General features: G+C 51.7%; 1 protein-coding gene across 1 annotated transcript in view; it reads left to right on the top strand.

Moving 5' to 3' along the window:
• Nucleotides 1-21,851, top strand: part of ERCC2 (ERCC excision repair 2, TFIIH core complex helicase subunit) — a 43,401-nt gene extending 21,550 nt beyond the window's left edge. Inside the window, exons 20-21 of the mRNA XM_075848466.1 lie at nucleotides 9,242-9,385; nucleotides 21,335-21,851. Coding sequence (XP_075704581.1) covers nucleotides 9,242-9,385; nucleotides 21,335-21,427 — 237 coding nt within the window. The 3' untranslated portion in view covers nucleotides 21,428-21,851. The remainder of the gene's footprint in view (nucleotides 1-9,241; nucleotides 9,386-21,334) is intronic.
• Nucleotides 21,852-22,112: the final 261 nt, after the last annotated feature.

Genomic DNA, 22,112 nt, shown 5'->3' with positions numbered 1-22,112 from the left:
CCCCGGGAACCTCAGGACGTACATCCCTCCATCCGGCCAAGTTACACTGGGATAGACGAGCGGAGCGCCAGGAGTTCCGATGAAGCACAACCAGAGTGATCGATCCACCTCGCCCACTGTTTCTCATATTTGTTCCTGGACCCCCTCTTGGAATATTTCCGATATTCCATCACAATCTGGAGGTTGAGTGCGCCTGTGATTTCTTGCTTGGAGGGGGGTCCGCGTCCAGCCAGTGCTTTGCTATTCCCTTCCTAACTTGGTACAACATTTCAGCAATTGCCAAACATGTCATCCGTTCCCCCTTCAGATCTGCCACATATCCCAGCAGCATGACCAGGGGATCCAACGGGATCTGCACCTCAAACACTCGTCCCATTAACTCTGACATCTCTTTCCATAGGGTCCCCAAAATCCCGCAGGACCGAAACATGTGAAAGATATCCGGCTTCTCTTCCGGACACCGAGGGCACCTGGCATCCGCCCGCAATCCCATACATGTCAGAACCCAGGGTGTCCTATACACCCTATGTAGCAGAAATAGTTGGGACCTCCTTTGCGCTACATTAATAGACAGAGTACATGGTGACGCCAGGACAGCCTCCCAGTGGTCCTCGGGAATAGGACCCACATCTCTTTCCCATTTAGCTGTAACAGGTGCCAACAGATCCCCCAGATGTTCCGACAGTGACCTGTGATAGACCAACGAGATCGACCCTCTCCATGTCACTGCCTGCACAATATGTTCCAGCACTCCCGTTACATGGATTGTCCTCTCCGCCCCGGCAGCTTGTGTCTGTACAGCATGACGGATCTGCACATACTGATAGAACATGCGGGAATCCAGCTGAAACCCCTCCCTGAGTTGCTGGAAGGATTTGAGGGTGTCCCCTCGTACATAATGCCGCGCTGCTCCCACCCCTGCATCCCGTCCAATATGTGCAATTCCCACATATACGGATTCCGCCAGAGTCGAGAATATTTATTGCATTCCCTATCACTGCCCCCGCACCTTATGTATGAGAAGCAGGGGGGTCGAGTACTCGCTCGCCTCTTATAACTGGGCGCTTCCAGTCCTGCCAGCGGATTGTCCCCTCCCCCCAGATATGAGAGAATATGTGCACTGGACCCCCAGGTTTCCACCCGCTCTCACCCCCAAAAATGCTGCTACTGAGCAGCCAAGTAATACACCCACGCATTGGACAGAACCAGCCCCTCATCCTTAGGCAGTTGCAGCTTCTCCAGTTTGATCCGGGGCACCCGCCGCTTCCACACCAGGTCTCTAAAAAGGTTCTGCCTCCTAAACCAATATTTGGGGATCCACACCGGGGAGTTATGGATGACGTACAGCACTTGAGGCATAAGGATCATTTTGATCAAATTGGTCCTACCCAGAGCAGAGAGCGGGAGCGCGTTCCAAGCCTCCACTGTGGCCTTTATCTTGGTAACATTGGCACCACATTAAGGGACATATAATTGCCGTCACCTGAACCCCCAGATATTTAAACTCCGTGACAACCGGTATCGCAACTTCCCCATCCCCAGTCCGGAATCAGGAACATAAGCGCAGATTTCGACAAATTTATTAGTAATCCAGAGTAGACCCCAAAGCGTTTAATCAGGGCCATAACTATCGGCCGGGTGCGCTCGGGATCCGCCATGAACAGCAGCAAATCATCCGCATATAATGCAATGCGCTCCCCACCCCCCCATAGCTCCACCCCTGTATGTCTTCATGTTGGCGGACCGCACATGCCAATGGAGCAAATAACAGCGGTGACCAGGGACAGTCACGGCATGTGCCCCGGGCCAGCGCAAACCGATCAGAGAAGGCGCCATTCACCCTTATTCTTGCAGTTGGGGCCACATATAACAGCTTTATCCATTTTATAAAATGAGGACCGAACCCCATTGTATCCAGGACTGACCACAAATATCCCCACTCCACGCAATCGAACGCTTTAGCAGCATCTAATGAGAGAATGGCTCGTCCCATAGGATTATCCGGAAGAACCTGCAAATTCGGGAACAACCGTCTCCGGTTCACTGCCGTGGACTTAGACAGCATAAAGCCGGCCTGGTCTCCATGCACCACCCCGGCCACTACTCTGGAAAGCCTAATCGCCAAAACCTTTGCCATCATTTTAATATCCACTGTCTATAGGATTCCGGCAGCTGAATATCCTCACCCTCCTTAGGCAGGACCACTATAGTAGCCTCATACATTGAATCCGGGAGCCGCCCCTATCACAACCTTCCAGCAGAGCCGCCAGTAACTGAGGCGTGAGCTCCTCCCCATATGCCTTAAAAACCTCCAGCGGAAGACCCTCCGGCCCCCGGCGCATTTTCGTTTGCTAGTCTCCCTATGGCCGCCTGGAGCGCCCCCAATATCGTTCTCTCCTCCAGCTGTTGAGGCGTGCGCTCCGCTCTGGAGGCCTATAAATCCGAGGAAAACTTCTGAATACTTGTAATATCCGTCCTGGATCCGTCTCTGGCCTCCCCCTCCCCTATTATGATATGGCCATTTTGGCTGACAACCGTCCTGTCGTTTCCCCTTCCTCATAATATTGGTCCTTCAGAAACCTCCTCTTGTTATCCGCTCTCTGCGCCTCAACCCAATTCCTCAATGTATCCGGCGTATTCTCCGCGATCTGCACCCGTTCTCTCTCCGCCAACCTGTCCAATAATGAGCCCCCAACTGTCTAGACCTGGTTTTCAGTAATGTGCTGGATGAACCCTGCTCAGCCAGGCCTTCATCGCGTCCCCAGGATCTCCCGCGGCTTCCGTACCTGAATTAAACTGATAATATTCCTTTATTAGCTCGAGAGTCTTTTTATTATCTATCAACTTCAGCCAAAATGCATTGAGCTTCCAGCAGCCCTGCCCCCGCCCTGCCCTCCCCTCCGTCTCCACCTTCAGTAACATGGGGGAATGGTCCGATAAAGCGTTCTGTAACTACTGTATCCGGGCAACAAAGGCGAGCGCCGCACCAAGTCCATCCTGGAGAGACGGAACGTTGAGGAAGTGCCTCCTGTTGCTGGATAAATACACCGCCTGACGTCTCCTGGAGTCCCCGAACATTCCAGGACAGACGATTAAGTGATCCCATCAACCCTCAACACAACCCAATAATTCCTACCCTGTAGCTGTATTTGTGCATATCTGACCGGCTGAGTCAAACGCCCCCCCCCTTCCCTACCCATCGCCTGTAGCAACCCCAATAAACCTACCCCCCTCAGAGGGTCGGGCCGACAGATAGTGTCTGTCATAGCCCATGTTGACGAGCATCGGCAGGCAACCACCGCCAACCACATAATCAGTGATGCCATACCCAGCATACAACTCACCATACTCAACTGACCATTACTCCCACAGCCATCCCTTCAACATATTATAACCCCCCGATGTCCAAAAACAAACCCCCTTCCCCCAGTCCTCGGTGTTCACTGCAGAAAGGCCTACAGAGGCGACCAGGAATCCCACCAAGAAACCAAACCCATCAATGGGCCGTCAGTGCCAGTTCTTGCAATAGTCTACAGCACCTGCCACAGTCCCATATCACCGGCCTCGTCGTCCCAGCCCGTCCACTCTAGGATCCGCGCCGTCTCTCCGCATCTTCCGGTCTCTATTGCCTTTCATATGGCTGTCCATCCATCTAACCGCTTGTCTCGAAGAATGTAGTCGTTCCCAGGGCCACCACCCTAAGCCGGGCAGGATACATCATGGAGTATTGAACTTGCAACGCCCGAAGGCGCCTCTGAACATCCATAAATTGCGATCTTTTCCGTTGCACTTCCATAGAAAAATCGGGGAAGAAGGACGCTCACCCCATTGAGGGAGATATCTTGACGTTCTCTCGCTTTCCTCAGGGTCTAGATGAGGACGGGTCTTGGCGGTCTCCCCGGAGGACCGGATCTGGTCGGCACCCTGTGTGCTCTCTCCACTGCAAACAGAGGAGTCAGTTCCTCGCTGCCAAATGTGTCAATCAGCCATTTTTCGAAGAAATCATCTGGATTCGTGCCCTCCACTCGTTCCGGAACCCCCACGAGGCGAACATTGTTCCATCGCAGCCAATTCTCCATATCATCCGTCTTTGCTTGTAATGCAGCCGCAGCCTGAGAATGAGCTTGTACATCCAGCCGTATAGCAGGAGTCGCATCCTCCATGTCTGACACTCTCCCCTCCACAGCACTGGTGCGTTCCGCTACTTTCTGCGGATAATTTCTTAGCAACAAAATGTCCTCCTTCAATCCACCCATCTGACAGGTTAATGTAGTGAGGACCATGGAGTTCTGCTTTACTGCAGCAAAAATGTCCTGTAATGAGGGTTCCCCGTTTCTTGCTCCACTCTGCCCTCCAGCATCGGGCTGACCCCGCATGGCACCGCTCACCTCCTCCTCCTCATCCGTCTCACTCCTTGTACCTGGATCCATACGAGGAGCCTCTAGCGGACTGCTCCAGCTTGTCTGCTGCTTCCTGCTTGAGGCCTCTAGTCCGGCCGTCCTTCTCGCTGGCACCATCTCAGGAGCAGGACCCGGGACTCGCCAGCGGCGATTTCTGCTTCTTTGAGCGGGTCATCACGGCCGGGCACTCCAGCACAACCGCCTCCAGATCAAGGTAAGGCACAGGGGAGATAGCTGTCCCCTGAGTCAGAGGGACAAATGGCGATTACAGGATGGGCACAGCAGGAGCTCCGCTCACATTCCCCGCTAGGCCACGCCCCCGGCGCCGGTTGTTTCTGACCTAGAGAGGCCAATAGATGTGAAATCTCGTGACTGGAGCGCGGTCGGAGAGGAAAACGTTACCGATATTGCAGAAGGTGCGTGGTACAAAAATGGAGTCCAGTCATTGATCAGACCGGTGGCCAATAGGAATAATCTTTCGTAGTCTGGTGCATTGCTCTCATATAGCAGTGAGGATTGAATATTTCGTACAGCAGCAAGCGATAAAGCTGGAGACTGGGTCCAGGAATCCATGTCTGACAAATACCCAGAATTACAAACTCCTCGGCGAAATCGGGAAATTGAGTCCGGTCGTGCTGCATCCAGGTGACCTGACCGGTAATTGGGACATAGATATTTCCTACTGTAAAAAGCTGAGAGCCAATAGAAATCTCCCGTCATCGTCAACTACATTCTTTCTTAGTGAACACCGGATATTTTTATGGGGTGCTGTGCGAACCCCTCCTGGCACTGAACTGAAAATTGAACCATTTATGAAAGACGGAGGCGTTGTAAAGTGAGATTCTTGCAAGGGGAAATGCTCGTCTTATGTTTTTAAGAAAGTGACACATTTGGGCTCCTGTTTGTAGGGGCATTAAGTTCCCTGACATTATAATAGCCGATCACTACGACAGCCGTTAGTTCCCTGACATTATAAGAGCCGATCACTACGACAGCCGTTGGTTCCCTGACAATATAAGAGACGATCACTACAACAGCCGTTCGTTCCCTAACAATATAAGAGCCGATCACTACGACAGCCGTTCGTTCCCTGACATTATAAGAGCCGATCACTATGACAGCCGCTGGTTCCCTGATATTATAAGAGCCGATCACTACGACAGCCGTTAGTTCCCTGACATTATAATAGCCGATCACTACAACAGCCGTTCGTTCCCTGACATTATAAGAGCCGATCACTACGACAGCCGTTAGTTCCCTGACATTATAAGAGCCGATCACTACGACAGCCGTTCGTTCCCTGACAATATAAGAGCCGATCACTATGACAGCCGTTAGTTCTCTGACATTATAATAGCCGATCACTATGACAGCCGTTAGTTCTCTGACATTATAATAGCCGATCACTACAACAGCCGTTCGTTCCCTAACAATATAAGAGCCGATCACTACGACAGCCGTTCGTTCCCTGACAATATAAGAGCCGATCACTACAACAGCCGTTCGTTCCCTAACAATATAAGAGCCGATCACTACGACAGCCGTTCGTTCCCTGACATTATAAGAGCCGATCACTACAACAGCCGTTCGTTCCCTGACAATATAAGAGCCGATCACTACAACAGCCGTTCGTTCCCTGACATTATAAGAGCCGATCACTACGACAGCCGTTCGTTCCCTAACAATATAAGGAGCCGATCACTACAACAGCCGTTCGTTCCCTGACAATATAAGAGCCGATCACTACAACAGCCGTTCGTTCCCTGACATTATAAGAGCCGATCACTATGACAGCCGCTGGTTCCCTGATATTATAAGAGCCGATCACTATGACAGCCGTTCGTTCCCTGACAATATAAGAGCCGATCACTACAACAGCCGTTCGTTCCCTGACATTATAAGAGCCGATCACTACGACAGCCGTTAGTTCCCTGACATTATAAGAGCCGATCACTACGACAGCCGTTCGTTCCCTGACAATATAAGAGCCGATCACTATGACAGCCGTTAGTTCTCTGACATTATAATAGCCGATCACTACGACAGCCGTTAGTTCTCTGACATTATAATAGCCGATCACTATGACAGCCGTTAGTTCTCTGACATTATAATAGCCGATCACTACGACAGCCGTTAGTTCCCTGACATTATAAGAGCCGATCACTCCGACAGCCGTTAGTTCCCTGACATTATAAGAGCCGATCACTACGACAGCCGTTCGTTCCCTGACAATATAAGAGCCGATCACTATGACAGCCGTTCGTTCCCTGACAATATAAGAGCCGATCACTATGACAGCCGTTAGTTCTCTGACATTATAAGAGCCGATCACTACGACAGCCGTTAGTTCTCTGACATTATAAGAGCCGATCACTACGACAGCCGTTCGTTCCCTGACATTATAAGAGCCGATCACTACGACCGCCGCTAGTTCCCTGACATTGTAAGAGCCGATCACTATGATAGCCGTTGGTTCCCTGACATTGTAACAGCCGATCACTACGACCGTCGTTAGTTCCCTGACATTATAAGAGCCGATCACTACGACAGCCGTTAGTTCCGGGACATAAGAGCCGATCACTACGACAGCCGTTAGTTCCCTGACATTGTAAGAGCCGATCACTCCGACAGCCGTTGGTTCCCTGACATTGTAACAGCCGATCACTACGACAGCCGTTAGTTCCCTGACATTATAAGAGCCGATCACTACGACAGCCGTTAGTTCCGGGACATAAGAGCCGATCACTACGACAGCCGTTAGTTCCGGGACATAAGAGCCGATCACTACGACAGCCGTTAGTTCCGGGACATTATAAGAACCGATCACTATGACAGCCATTGGTTCCGGGAAACCAGCAAATAACATTGCAGATAAGGAATTGCGTGTTAAACGTGCATGTAACCAAAAGCCCCAACATTGCGTCGTGGGGCGGCCACTAATGTCTCCGTCCACGATAAGGGAAACGGATGAAGTTGTTGAACCTCGTCACCTCATCTGTCACAGACGGCGTCACGTGGAGCGCTGCACTCGTCCCACTACGGAGATCTGGAGGGCGAACATCTGACTACAGACGATGAGAAGGTCCATGACGAAGGTCACTGGAGAAGCAGAAAAGCTCTGTTGTCCGTTGGGATCCGTTAGTTTCTTCTCCGTTACTTTATCAGTTCGCCTGCGTCGTTTCTGGGCTTCTGGCGACTGACAGGTTCCCAGTGGGCAGCAATTGGTAATGGAGGAGGTGATGCGACATCTTGAGCTGGGATCCAACCCGGATATCTAGGAGATCTGTTGGCGGCCCTCCTGCCAGGGGTTAGAGGCCAGCGGTAGGGGAGTGTCCTCTGAGTAGATCCCGTAGCGGTTGGAGAGCGCGTCTTTTTCAGTGTCATTGGGGACAGATCTGACGGCCCCTTCATGAAGCAGTGCTGACTATGTTCTCTCTATTTTAAGGAGCTTTTCTTTAGTTTGGAGACTTGCAGCCGGCGTACTACATCCCTGGGTGGTTCATGGGGTGGAGGTCGTGAAGCTCGATATGAAGTGATATCATCCCATGCATCAGGACTCCACATGGAACCGAAAAATTCAGCCACCGCAGAAATAAAGACTTTGCAGGCCGGCGATTCAGGCAGGTTGTTAGGGCACCCTCGGTGTTCCTGGTCTGAGAGAATAGCGGAGGTTTAGAAGGACCTGAGAGTTCCACGTCATGCGTCACCGCTGTGTAGTGGTCACTGGTCGCGTCACCGCTGTGTAGTGGTCACTGGTCGCGTCACCGCTGTGTAGTGGTCACTTGTCGTGTCACCGCTGTGTACTGGTCGCGTCACCGCTGTGTAGTGGTCATTGGTCGCGTCACCGCTGTGTAGTGGTCACTGGTCGCGTCACCGCTGTGTACTGGTCGCGTCACCGCTGTGTAGTGGTCACTGGTTGCGTCACGGCTGTGTAGTGGTCACTGGTCGCGTCACCGCTGTGTAGTGGTCACTGGTCGCAGCGGCATCTCTTTCTACTTTGGCGCTCAGATGATTATCTTTTTTCGTCTCTCGTCCGTCTTTTATCAGGGAGTTCCCGCCGGACTGTCTGGGTGTAATTTTCCCTGTGGACATTTTCTCGTCTTGTTCAGCAGAAGATGCGTTGGTTTTCCTCATATATTTGACCGGCCACAGCGTGAGACTGTCGCGGCCTCTTTAGTACGGTCTTTGTTTGTGCAGAACCACCTTGGAGCGGACCAAGATCGAACATCAGCCGCCATAGTGAAAGCGTTCGTAAATCACCAGCGACCACAAACTGGAAAAATGAGGTGTAGACAGGCAAAGTAATGGACCACAGCAGTCCCTAAAAATGGGAGCAGTAGTGGCAAGTGCTGGGGGAGGGGGAGGCTTGCTGATCAGGGCCTGTCCATAGGAACCCCCCCCCCCCCAAATCCCCTACAGGATCAATGTGTGGCAACCCACAGGTGAGGGACGAGAAGTAAAAGCTTGCCACCAGATCCGGGCTGTCGTCATTGCCAAGATGGCCGCCGCACGCTGGTGCAGAGTTCCAGTCGGGGAACCTTACTGGTGTGTTCTGCAGGCGTGGTGGAAAGATGTCGGCGGGGTCCCAGTGTAGGGCGGGAATATTGTGGGTCGCCCCGTGGTAAGGTTACTATTGGCGGTGGTTTCTCTCCAGGCTGCAGCGGTTAGGAAAGGTCAGGGATCCATGAGGACTAGGAAGGCACCGGATTCAGGGTCGGAGCTCCTCCATCTCGTGTCCGCTGCGTTCAAGGTGCGGGCCTCGCCCATCGTTTATATTGTGTGGTCATGTGATATGGCTCCGCCCACATGTAGGTCATACGTGTACATGTTGTGTCCCTCAGAGATACGCGCGCGCCGACAAGAGGGGAAAGTTACCGCTGTGGATACAGGAACATCTGACGGACGCCAACCTGAACCTGACGCTGGATGAGAGCGTCCACCTCGCCAGGCACTTCCTGAGACAAATGGCGCAACCGTTCCGCAGGGTGAGTTAACCCTTTCTCACTCTCATCATGCACCCCCCCCCCCCAGAGCCGATCCCATGAAATCTCCCGAATAATTGTTAATGATGTTCATTATCTGGTCTCCCCTCAACCGTCCTCCCCGACCCCCCCCCCCCCCCCCCTGTAGAACCCCAGCTGGGCGCTCTCTTCTGTAGGAGAGTTAGCTGGACGGTCTCTGCTCATGTTCTCTCTCCTGTAGGAGGGTTAGCTGGACTGTCTCTGCTCATGTTCTGTCTCTTCTGTAGGAGAGTTAGCTGGACGGTCTCTGCTCATGTTCTCTCTCCTGTAGGAGGGTTAGCTGGACGGTCTCTGCTCATGTTCTCTCTCTTCTGTAGGAGAGTTAGCTGGACTGTCTCTGCTCATGTTCTCTGTCTCTTCTGTAGGGGGGTTAGCTGGGGCTGTCTCTGCTCATGTTCTCTGTCTCTTCTGTAGGAGGGTTAGCTGGACTGTCTCTGCTCATGTTCTCTGTCTCTTCTGTAGGAGGGTTAGCTGGACTGTCTCTGCTCATGTTCTCTCTTCTGTAGGAGGGTTAGCTGGACTGTCTCTGCTCATGTTCTCTCTTTCTTCTGTAGGAGGGTTAGCTGGACTGTCTCTGCTCATGTTCTCTGTCTCTTCTGTAGGGGGGTTAGCTGGACTGTCTCTGCTCATGTTCTCTCTTCTGTAGGGGGGTTAGCTGGACTGTCTACTCATGTTCTCTGTCTCTTCTGTAGGAGGGTTAGCTGGACTGTCTCTGCTCATGTTCTCTGTCTCTTCTGTAGGAGGGTTAGCTGGACTGTTTCTGCTCATGTTCTCTGTCTCTTCTGTAGGAGGGTTAGCTGGACTGTCTCTGCTCATGTTCTCGGTCTCTTCTGTAGGGGGGTTAGCTGGGGCTGTCTCTGCTCATGTTCTCTGTCTCTTCTGTAGGAGGGTTAGCTGGGCTGTCTCTGCTCATGTTCTCTGTCTCTTCTGTAGGAGGGTTAGCTGGGCTGTCTCTGCTCATGTTCTGTCTCTTCTGTAGGAGGGTTAGCTGGGACTGTCTCTGCTCATGTTCTCTGTCTCTTCTGTAGGGGGGTTAGCTGGGGCTGTCTCTGCTCATGTTCTCTGTCTCTTCTGTAGGAGGGTTAGCTGGACTGTCTCTGCTCATGTTCTCTGTCTCTTCTGTAGGAGGGTTAGCTGGACTGTCTCTGCTCATGTTCTCTCTCTACTGTAGGAGGGTTAGCTGGACTGTCTCTGCTCATGTTTTCTGTCTCTTCTGTAGGAGAGTTAGCTGGACGGTCTCTGCTCATGTTCTCTCTCCTGTAGGAGGGTTAGCTGGACTGTCTCTGCTCATGTTCTGTCTCTTCTGTAGGAGAGTTAGCTGGACGGTCTCTGCTCATGTTCTCTCTCCTGTAGGAGGGTTAGCTGGACGGTCTCTGCTCATGTTCTCTCTCTTCTGTAGGAGAGTTAGCTGGACTGTCTCTGCTCATGTTCTCTGTCTCTTCTGTAGGGGGGTTAGCTGGGGCTGTCTCTGCTCATGTTCTCTGTCTCTTCTGTAGGAGAGTTAGCTGGACGGTCTCTGCTCATGTTCTCTCTCCTGTAGGAGGGTTAGCTGGACTGTCTCTGCTCATGTTCTGTCTCTTCTGTAGGAGAGTTAGCTGGACGGTCTCTGCTCATGTTCTCTCTCCTGTAGGAGGGTTAGCTGGACGGTCTCTGCTCATGTTCTCTCTCTTCTGTAGGAGAGTTAGCTGGACTGTCTCTGCTCATGTTCTCTGTCTCTTCTGTAGGGGGGTTAGCTGGGGCTGTCTCTGCTCATGTTCTCTGTCTCTTCTGTAGGAGGGTTAGCTGGACTGTCTCTGCTCATGTTCTCTGTCTCTTCTGTAGGAGGGTTAGCTGGACTGTCTCTGCTCATGTTCTCTCTTCTGTAGGAGGGTTAGCTGGACTGTCTCTGCTCATGTTCTCTCTTTCTTCTGTAGGAGGGTTAGCTGGACTGTCTCTGCTCATGTTCTCTGTCTCTTCTGTAGGGGGGTTAGCTGGACTGTCTCTGCTCATGTTCTCGGTCTCTTCTGTAGGGGGGTTAGCTGGGGCTGTCTCTGCTCATGTTCTCTGTCTCTTCTGTAGGAGGGTTAGCTGGGCTGTCTCTGCTCATGTTCTGTCTCTTCTGTAGGAGGGTTAGCTGGGACTGTCTCTGCTCATGTTCTCTTCTGTAGGAGGGTTAGCTGGACTGTCTCTGCTCATGTTCTCTCTCTACTGTAGGAGGGTTAGCTGGACTGTCTCTGCTCATGTTTTCTGTCTCTTCTGTAGGAGGGTTAGCTGGACTGTCTCTGCTCATGTTCTGTCTCTTCTGTAGGAGGGTTAGCTGGGACTGTCTCTGCTCATGTTCTCTCTTTCTTCTGTAGGAGGGTTAGCTGGACTGTCTCTGCTCATGTTCTCTGTCTCTTCTGTAGGAGGATTAGCTGGGCTGTCTCTGCTCATGTTCTGTCTTCTGTAGGAGGGTTAGCTGGGACTGTCTCTGCTCATGTTCTCTCTTCTGTAGGGGGGTTAGCTGGACTGTCTCTGCTCATGTTCTCTGTCTCTTCTGTAGGGGGGTTAGCTGGACTGTCTCTGCTCATGTTCTCTGTCTCTTCTGTAGGAGGGTTAGCTGGGCTGTCTCTGCTCATGTTCTGTCTCTTCTGTAGGAGGGTTAGCTGGACTGTCTCTGCTCATGTTCTGTCTCTTCTGTAGGGGGGTTAGCTGGACTGTCTCTGCTCATGTTCTCTGTCTCTTCTGTAGGGGAGTTAGCTGGGCTGTCTCTGCTCATGTTCTCTGTCTCTTCTGTAGGAGGGTTAGCTGGACTGTCTCTGCTCATGTTCTGTCTCTTCTGTAGGAGGGTTAGCTGGGACTGTCTCTACTCATGTTCTCTCTTCTGTAGGGGGGTTAGCTGGACTGTCTCTGCTCATGTTCTCTGTCTCTTCTGTAGGAGGGTTAGCTGGACTGTCTCTGCTCATGTTCTCTGTCTCTTCTGTAGGGGGGTTAGCTGGACTGTCTCTGCTCATGTTCTCTCTCTACTGTAGGAGGGTTAGCTGGACTGTCTCTGCTCATGTTCTCTGTCTCTTCTGTAGGAGGGTTAGCTGGACTGTCTCTGCTCATGTTCTCTTTCTCTTCTGTAGGGGGGTTAGCTGGACTGTCTCTGCTTATGTTCTCTGTCTCTTCTGTAGGGGGGTTAGCTGGACTGTCTCTGCTCATGTTGTCTCTCTCTTCTGTAGGGGGGTTAGCTGGACTGTCTGCTCATGTTCTGTCTCTTCTGTAGGGGGGTTAGCTGGACTGTCTGCTCATGTTCTCTGGCTCTTCTGTAGGAGGGTTAGCTGGACTGTCTCTGCTCATGTTCTCTGTCTCTTCTGTAGGGGGGTTAGCTGGACTGTCTCTGCTCATGTTCTCGGTCTCTTCTGTAGGAGGGTTAGCTGGGACTGTCTTCTCATGTTCTGTCTCTTCTGTAGGCGGGTTAGCTGGGACTGTCTCTGCTCATGTTCTCTGTCTCTTCTGTAGGGGGGTTAGCTGGACTGTCTCTGCTCATGTTCTCTGTCTCTTCTGTAGGAGGGTTAGCTGGGACTTTCTCTGCTCATGTTCTCTGTCTCTTCTGTAGGAGAGTTAGCTGGACGGTCTCTGCTCATGTTGTCTCTCTTCTGTAGGAGGGTTAGCTGGACTGTCTGCTCATGTTCAGGCTCTTCTGTAGGAGGGTTAGCTGGACTGTCTCTGCTCATGTTCTCTGGCTCTTCTTTTGGAGGTTTAGCTGGACTGTCTCTGCTCATGTTCTCTGTCTCTTCTGTAGGGGGGTTAGCTGGACTGTCTCTGCTCATGTTCTCGGTCTCTTCTGTAGGAGGGTTAGCTGGGCTGTCTCTGCTCATGTTCTGTCTCTTCTGTAGGAGGGTTAGCTGGGACTGTCTCTGCTCATGTTCTCTCTTCTGTAGGGGGGTTAGCTGGACTGTCTCTGCTCATGTTCTCTGTCTCTTCTGTAGGAGGGTTAGCTGGGCTGTCTCTGCTCATGTTCTCTCTTCTGTAGGAGGGTTAGCTGGACTGTCTCTGCTCATGTTCTCTGTCTCTTCTGTAGGAGGGTTAGCTGGACTGTCTCTGCTCATGTTCTCTGTCTCTTCTGTAGGGGGGTTAGCTGGACTGTCTCTGCTCATGTTCTGTTTCTTGTGTAGGAGGGTTAGCTGGGACTGTCTCTGCTCATGTTCTGTCTCTTCTGTAGGCGGGTTAGCTGGGACTGTCTCTGCTCATGTTCTCTCTTCTGTAGGGGGGTTAGCTGGACTGTCTGGTCATGTTCTCTGTCTCTTCTGTAGGGGGGTTAGCTGGACTGTCTGCTCATGTTCTCTGTCTCTTCTTTTGGGGTGTTAGCTGGACTGTCTCTGCTCATGTTCTCTGTCTCTTCTGTAGGAGGGTTAGCTGGGACTTTCTCTGCTCATGTTCTCTGTCTCTTCTGTAGGAGGGTTAGCTGGGACTTTCTCTGCTCATGTTCTCTGTCTCTTCTGTAGGGGAGTTAGCTGGGCTGTCTCTGCTCATGTTCTCTGTCTCTTCTGTAGGGGAGTTAGCTGGGCTGTCTCTGCTCATGTTCTCTGTCTCTTCTGTAGGAGGGTTAGCTGGACTGTCTCTGCTCATGTTCTGTTTCTTGTGTAGGAGGGTTAGCTGGGACTGTCTCTGCTCATGTTCTGTCTCTTCTGTAGGCGGGTTAGCTGGGACTGTCTCTGCTCATGTTCTGTCTCTTCTGTAGGAGGGTTAGCTGGGACTGTCTCTGCTCATGTTCTCTCTTCTGTAGGGGGGTTAGCTGGACTGTCTGCTCATGTTCTCTGTCTCTTCTGTAGGGGGGTTAGCTGGACTGTCTGCTCATGTTCTCTGTCTCTTCTGTAGGGGGGTTAGCTGGACTGTCTCTGCTCATGTTCTCTGTCTCTTCTGTAGGGGAGTTAGCTGGGCTGTCTCTGCTCATGTTCTCTGTCTCTTCTGTAGGAGGGTTAGCTGGACTGTCTCTGCTCATGTTCTCTGTCTCTTCTGTAGGGGGGTTAGCTGGACTGTCTCTGCTCATGTTCTCTGTCTCTTCTGTAGGGGGGTTAGCTGGACTGTCTCTGCTCATGTTCTCTGTCTCTTCTGTAGGAGGGTTAGCTGGACTGTCTTTGCTCATTTTGTCTCTCTCTTCTGTAGGGGGGTTAGCTGGACTGTCTGCTCATGTTCTGTCTCTTCTGTAGGGGGGTTAGCTGGACTGTCTGCTCATGTTCTGGCTCTTCTGTAGGGGGGTTAGCTGGGACTGTCTCTGCTCATGTTGTCTCTCTCTTCTGTAGGGGGGTTAGCTGGACTGTCTCTGCTCATGTTCTCTGTCACTTCTGTGTGAGGGATAGCTGGGGCTGTCTCTGCTCATGTTCTCTCTCTTCTGTAGGAGGGTTAGCTGGACTGTCTCTGCTCATGTTCTCTCTCTTCTGTAGGAGGGTTAGCTGGACTGTCTGCTCATGTTCTCTCACTTCTGTAGGAGGGTTAGCTGGACTGTCTGCTCATGTTCTCTGTCTCTTCTGTAGGGGGGGTTAGCTGGGGCTGTCTTTGCTCATGTTCTCTGTCTCTTCTGTAGGAGGGTTAGCTGGACTGTCTGCTCATGTTCTCTGTCTCTTCTGTAGGAGAGTTAGCTGGACTGTCTTTGCTCATGTTCTCTGTCTTCTGTAGGGGAGTTAGCTGGGCTGTCTCTGCTCATGTTCTCTGTCTCTTCTGTAGGGGAGTTAGCTGGGCTGTCTCTGCTCATGTTCTCTGTCTCTTCTGTAGGAGGGTTAGCTGGACTGTCTCTGCTCATGTTCTCTGTCTCTTCTGTAGGGGGGTTAGCTGGACTGTCTCTGCTCATGTTCTGTCTCTTCTGTAGGCGGGTTAGCTGGGACTGTCTCTGCTCATGTTCTGTCTCTTCTGTAGGAGGGTTAGCTGGGACTGTCTCTGCTCATGTTGTCTGTCTCTTCTGTAGGGGGGTTAGCTGGACTGTCTCTGCTCATGTTCTCTGTCTCTTCTGTAGGAGGGTTAGCTGGGACTGTCTCTGCTCATGTTCTGTCTCTTCTGTAGGAGGGTTAGCTGGACTGTCTCTGCTCATGTTCTCTGTCTCTTCTGTAGGAGGGTTAGCTGGACTGTCTCTGCTCATGTTCTCTGTCTCTTCTGTAGGAGGGTTAGCTGGACTGTCTCTGCTCATGTTCTCTGTCTCTTCTGTAGGGGGGTTAGCTGGACTGTCTCTGCTCATGTTCCCTGTCTCTTCTGTAGGAGGGTTAGCTGGACTGTCTCTGCTCATGTTCTCTGTCTCTTCTGTAGGAGGGTTAGCTGGACTGTCTCTGCTCATGTTCTCTGTCTCTTCTGTAGGGGGGTTAGCTGGACTGTCTCTGCTTATGTTCTCTGTCTCTTCTGTAGGGGGGTTAGCTGGACTGTCTCTGCTCATGTTCTCTGTCTCTTCTGTAGGAGGGTTAGCTGGACTATCTGCTCATGTTCTGTCTCTTCTGTAGGGGGGTTAGCTGAACTGTCTCTGCTCATGTGCTCTGTCTCTTCTGTAGGAGGGTTAGCTGGACTGTCTCTGCTCATGTGCTCTGTCTCTTCTGTAGGAGGGTTAGCTGGACTGTCTCTGCTCATGTGCTCTGTCTCTTCTGTAGGGGGGTTAGCTGGACTGTCTCTGCTCATGTTCTCTGTCTCTTCTGTAGGAGGGTTAGCTGGACTGTCTCTGCTCATGTTCTCTGACTCTTCTGTAGGAGGGTTAGCTGGACTGTCTCTGCTCATGTGCTCTGTCTCTTCTGTAGGAGGGTTAGCTGGACTGTCTCTGCTCATGTGCTCTGTCTCTTCTGTAGGGGGGTTAGCTGGACTGTCTCTGCTCATGTTCTCTGTCTCTTCTGTAGGAGGGTTAGCTGGACTGTCTCTGCTCATGTTGTCTGTCTCTTCTGTAGGGGGGTTAGCTGGGCTGTCTCTGCTCATGTTCTCGGTCTCTTCTGTAGGAGGGTTAGCTGGACTGTCTCTGCTCATGTTGTCTGTCTCTTCTGTAGGAGGGTTAGCTGGACTGTCTCTGCTCATGTTCTCTGACTCTTCTGTAGGAGGGTTAGCTGGACTGTCTCTGCTCATGTGCTCTGTCTCTTCTGTAGGAGGGTTAGCTGGACTGTCTCTGCTCATGTTCTCTGTCTCTTCTGTAGGAGGGTTAGCTGGACTGTCTCTGCTCATGTTCTCTTTCTCTTCTGTAGGGGGGTTAGCTGGACTGTCTCTGCTTATGTTCTCTGTCTCTTCTGTAGGGGGGTTAGCTGGACTGTCTCTGCTCATGTTGTCTCTCTCTTCTGTAGGGGGGTTAGCTGGACTGTCTGCTCATGTTCTGTCTCTTCTGTAGGGGGGTTAGCTGGACTGTCTGCTCATGTTCTCTGGCTCTTCTGTAGGAGGGTTAGCTGGACTGTCTCTGCTCATGTTCTCTGTCTCTTCTGTAGGGGGGTTAGCTGGACTGTCTCTGCTCATGTTCTCGGTCTCTTCTGTAGGAGGGTTAGCTGGGACTGTCTTCTCATGTTCTGTCTCTTCTGTAGGCGGGTTAGCTGGGACTGTCTCTGCTCATGTTCTCTGTCTCTTCTGTAGGGGGGTTAGCTGGACTGTCTCTGCTCATGTTCTCTGTCTCTTCTGTAGGAGGGTTAGCTGGGACTTTCTCTGCTCATGTTCTCTGTCTCTTCTGTAGGAGAGTTAGCTGGACGGTCTCTGCTCATGTTGTCTCTCTTCTGTAGGAGGGTTAGCTGGACTGTCTGCTCATGTTCAGGCTCTTCTGTAGGAGGGTTAGCTGGACTGTCTCTGCTCATGTTCTCTGGCTCTTCTGTAGGAGGGTTAGCTGGACTGTCTCTGCTCATGTTCTCTGTCTCTTCTGTAGGGGGGTTAGCTGGACTGTCTCTGCTCATGTTCTCGGTCTCTTCTGTAGGAGGGTTAGCTGGGCTGTCTCTGCTCATGTTCTGTCTCTTCTGTAGGAGGGTTAGCTGGGACTGTCTCTGCTCATGTTCTCTCTTCTGTAGGGGGGTTAGCTGGACTGTCTCTGCTCATGTTCTCTGTCTCTTCTGTAGGAGGGTTAGCTGGGCTGTCTCTGCTCATGTTCTCTCTTCTGTAGGAGGGTTAGCTGGACTGTCTCTGCTCATGTTCTCTGTCTCTTCTGTAGGAGGGTTAGCTGGACTGTCTCTGCTCATGTTCTCTGTCTCTTCTGTAGGGGGGTTAGCTGGACTGTCTCTGCTCATGTTCTGTTTCTTGTGTAGGAGGGTTAGCTGGGACTGTCTCTGCTCATGTTCTGTCTCTTCTGTAGGCGGGTTAGCTGGGACTGTCTCTGCTCATGTTCTGTCTCTTCTGTAGGAGGGTTAGCTGGGACTGTCTCTGCTCATGTTCTCTCTTCTGTAGGGGGGTTAGCTGGACTGTCTGGTCATGTTCTCTGTCTCTTCTGTAGGGGGGTTAGCTGGACTGTCTGCTCATGTTCTCTGTCTCTTCTTTTGGGGTGTTAGCTGGACTGTCTCTGCTCATGTTCTCTGTCTCTTCTGTAGGAGGGTTAGCTGGGACTTTCTCTGCTCATGTTCTCTGTCTCTTCTGTAGGAGGGTTAGCTGGGACTTTCTCTGCTCATGTTCTCTGTCTCTTCTGTAGGGGAGTTAGCTGGGCTGTCTCTGCTCATGTTCTCTGTCTCTTCTGTAGGGGAGTTAGCTGGGCTGTCTCTGCTCATGTTCTCTGTCTCTTCTGTAGGAGGGTTAGCTGGACTGTCTCTGCTCATGTTCTGTTTCTTGTGTAGGAGGGTTAGCTGGGACTGTCTCTGCTCATGTTCTGTCTCTTCTGTAGGCGGGTTAGCTGGGACTGTCTCTGCTCATGTTCTGTCTCTTCTGTAGGAGGGTTAGCTGGGACTGTCTCTGCTCATGTTCTCTCTTCTGTAGGGGGGTTAGCTGGACTGTCTGCTCATGTTCTCTGTCTCTTCTGTAGGGGGGTTAGCTGGACTGTCTGCTCATGTTCTCTGTCTCTTCTGTAGGGGGGTTAGCTGGACTGTCTCTGCTCATGTTCTCTGTCTCTTCTGTAGGGGAGTTAGCTGGGCTGTCTCTGCTCATGTTCTCTGTCTCTTCTGTAGGAGGGTTAGCTGGACTGTCTCTGCTCATGTTCTCTGTCTCTTCTGTAGGGGGGTTAGCTGGACTGTCTCTGCTCATGTTCTCTGTCTCTTCTGTAGGGGGGTTAGCTGGACTGTCTCTGCTCATGTTCTCTGTCTCTTCTGTAGGAGGGTTAGCTGGACTGTCTTTGCTCATTTTGTCTCTCTCTTCTGTAGGGGGGTTAGCTGGACTGTCTGCTCATGTTCTGTCTCTTCTGTAGGGGGGTTAGCTGGACTGTCTGCTCATGTTCTGGCTCTTCTGTAGGGGGGTTAGCTGGGACTGTCTCTGCTCATGTTGTCTCTCTCTTCTGTAGGGGGGTTAGCTGGACTGTCTCTGCTCATGTTCTCTGTCACTTCTGTGTGAGGGATAGCTGGGGCTGTCTCTGCTCATGTTCTCTCTCTTCTGTAGGAGGGTTAGCTGGACTGTCTCTGCTCATGTTCTCTCTCTTCTGTAGGAGGGTTAGCTGGACTGTCTGCTCATGTTCTCTCACTTCTGTAGGAGGGTTAGCTGGACTGTCTGCTCATGTTCTCTGTCTCTTCTGTAGGAGGGTTAGCTGGACTGTCTTTGCTCATGTTCTCTGTCTTCTGTAGGGGAGTTAGCTGGGCTGTCTCTGCTCATGTTCTCTGTCTCTTCTGTAGGGGAGTTAGCTGGGCTGTCTCTGCTCATGTTCTCTGTCTCTTCTGTAGGAGGGTTAGCTGGACTGTCTCTGCTCATGTTCTCTGTCTCTTCTGTAGGAGGGTTAGCTGGACTGTCTGCTCATGTTCTCTGTCTCTTCTGTAGGAGGGTTAGCTGGACTGTCTGCTCATGTTCTCTGTCTCTTCTGTAGGAGGGTTAGCTGGACTGTCTTTGCTCATGTTCTCTGTCTTCTGTAGGGGAGTTAGCTGGGCTGTCTCTGCTCATGTTCTCTGTCTCTTCTGTAGGGGAGTTAGCTGGGCTGTCTCTGCTCATGTTCTCTGTCTCTTCTGTAGGAGGGTTAGCTGGACTGTCTCTGCTCATGTTCTCTGTCTCTTCTGTAGGGGGGTTAGCTGGACTGTCTCTGCTCATGTTCTGTCTCTTCTGTAGGCGGGTTAGCTGGGACTGTCTCTGCTCATGTTCTGTCTCTTCTGTAGGAGGGTTAGCTGGGACTGTCTCTGCTCATGTTGTCTGTCTCTTCTGTAGGGGGGTTAGCTGGACTGTCTCTGCTCATGTTCTCTGTCTCTTCTGTAGGAGGGTTAGCTGGGACTGTCTCTGCTCATGTTCTGTCTCTTCTGTAGGAGGGTTAGCTGGACTGTCTCTGCTCATGTTCTCTGTCTCTTCTGTAGGAGGGTTAGCTGGACTGTCTCTGCTCATGTTCTCTGTCTCTTCTGTAGGAGGGTTAGCTGGACTGTCTCTGCTCATGTTCTCTGTCTCTTCTGTAGGGGGGTTAGCTGGACTGTCTCTGCTCATGTTCCCTGTCTCTTCTGTAGGAGGGTTAGCTGGACTGTCTCTGCTCATGTTCTCTGTCTCTTCTGTAGGAGGGTTAGCTGGACTGTCTCTGCTCATGTTCTCTGTCTCTTCTGTAGGGGGGTTAGCTGGACTGTCTCTGCTTATGTTCTCTGTCTCTTCTGTAGGGGGGTTAGCTGGACTGTCTCTGCTCATGTTCTCTGTCTCTTCTGTAGGAGGGTTAGCTGGACTATCTGCTCATGTTCTGTCTCTTCTGTAGGGGGGTTAGCTGAACTGTCTCTGCTCATGTGCTCTGTCTCTTCTGTAGGAGGGTTAGCTGGACTGTCTCTGCTCATGTGCTCTGTCTCTTCTGTAGGAGGGTTAGCTGGACTGTCTCTGCTCATGTGCTCTGTCTCTTCTGTAGGGGGGTTAGCTGGACTGTCTCTGCTCATGTTCTCTGTCTCTTCTGTAGGAGGGTTAGCTGGACTGTCTCTGCTCATGTTCTCTGACTCTTCTGTAGGAGGGTTAGCTGGACTGTCTCTGCTCATGTGCTCTGTCTCTTCTGTAGGAGGGTTAGCTGGACTGTCTCTGCTCATGTGCTCTGTCTCTTCTGTAGGGGGGTTAGCTGGACTGTCTCTGCTCATGTTCTCTGTCTCTTCTGTAGGAGGGTTAGCTGGACTGTCTCTGCTCATGTTGTCTGTCTCTTCTGTAGGGGGGTTAGCTGGGCTGTCTCTGCTCATGTTCTCGGTCTCTTCTGTAGGAGGGTTAGCTGGACTGTCTCTGCTCATGTTGTCTGTCTCTTCTGTAGGAGGGTTAGCTGGACTGTCTCTGCTCATGTTCTGTCTCTTCTGTAGGAGGGTTAGCTGGACTGTCTCTGCTCATGTTCTGTCTCTTCTGTAGGGGGGTTAGCTGGACTGTCTCTGCTCATGTTCTCTTCTGTAGGGGAGTTAGCTGGACTGTCTCTGCTCATGTTCTCTGTCTCTTCTGTAGGGGGGTTAGCTGGACTGTCTCTGCTCATGTTCTCTGTCTCTTCTGTAGGAGGGTTAGCTGGACTGTTTCTGCTCATGTTCTCTGTCTCTTCTGTAGGAGGGTTAGCTGGACTGTCTCTGCTCATGTTCTCTGTCTCTTCTGTAGGAGGGTTAGCTGGACTGTTTCTGCTCATGTTCTCTGTCTCTTCTGTAGGGGGGTTAGCTGGACTGTCTCTGCTCATGTTCTCTGTCTCTTCTGTAGGAGGGTTAGCTGGACTGTCTCTGCTCATGTTGTCTGTCTCTTCTGTAGGGGGGTTAGCTGGGCTGTCTCTGCTCATGTTCTCGGTCTCTTCTGTAGGAGGGTTAGCTGGACTGTCTCTGCTCATGTTGTCTGTCTCTTCTGTAGGAGGGTTAGCTGGACTGTCTCTGCTCATGTTCTCTGTCTCTTCTGTAGGAGGGTTAGCTGGACTGTCTCTGCTCATGTTGTCTGTCTCTTCTGTAGGAGGACCAGCTGGGACTGTCTCTCTTGACGTTGGAGCAGTTGCAGTCGGAGGAGATGCTGCAGAAGATTCAGGAGATCGCTCATCAGGTTTGATCATTTCCTTTGACATCTCTGGAGGCTTCTTGTGGATGTGAGATCTTCTGTCCGGGGAGATGGGGCCGCAGCTTTTCCTTCAGTCCTTATTTGTGTCCAGGATGTGACTGGTGGTGGTGTGGCCCCGACACTCCGCCCGCCCATCCTCCGCCCGCCCGCCGCGCTGTGTGTTTTACATCCTGGGACAAATTGTTGTATTTCTTCTCTGCGTCGGCCGAGTGATCTGCGCTCAGAACTGACCTCACCCGCCACCGCCCTACACTGATCTATATGTCCGCCACGTCACAGCGCGCGCCTCCCACGTACAGACATGAATCCACGGGCGGCGGCCGCGGCGTTGGGGCCGATGATGTCATCGCGATTCTGCTGTTCTTCAGTAAATGCGGTTTCCAGTTTCTTGTAAATAAATTGTATTGAGAAGCAACTTTTCTATTTCTATTCTTTACCATTTTCAAGATCTCTGATTGCCACCAGTGTATAAGAATATTTTTGTGTACGTTCAGAGGCAGCAAACCGGTACATACCCAGTTCTGCTCTCTGCTGAGGGTTTGTTACAGTTGTGTCCAGTCTAGACAATGCTCTGTGACCTCCAGCAACAGAAGCTGCACACATCTCTCTGGGAGTTTAGACTGATACATTGTAGCAGAGTCCGGGCTGTGTAGCTGCAGAGGGTGAGGTGTCCTCG

The sequence above is a fragment of the Rhinoderma darwinii genome, unplaced genomic scaffold (assembly GCF_050947455.1).
Source record: "Rhinoderma darwinii isolate aRhiDar2 unplaced genomic scaffold, aRhiDar2.hap1 Scaffold_41, whole genome shotgun sequence".
Taxonomy (NCBI): Eukaryota; Metazoa; Chordata; class Amphibia; order Anura; family Rhinodermatidae; genus Rhinoderma; species Rhinoderma darwinii.
The sequence above is the reverse complement of the archived record's forward strand: the minus strand, read 5'-3'. Positions and strand labels throughout refer to the sequence as shown.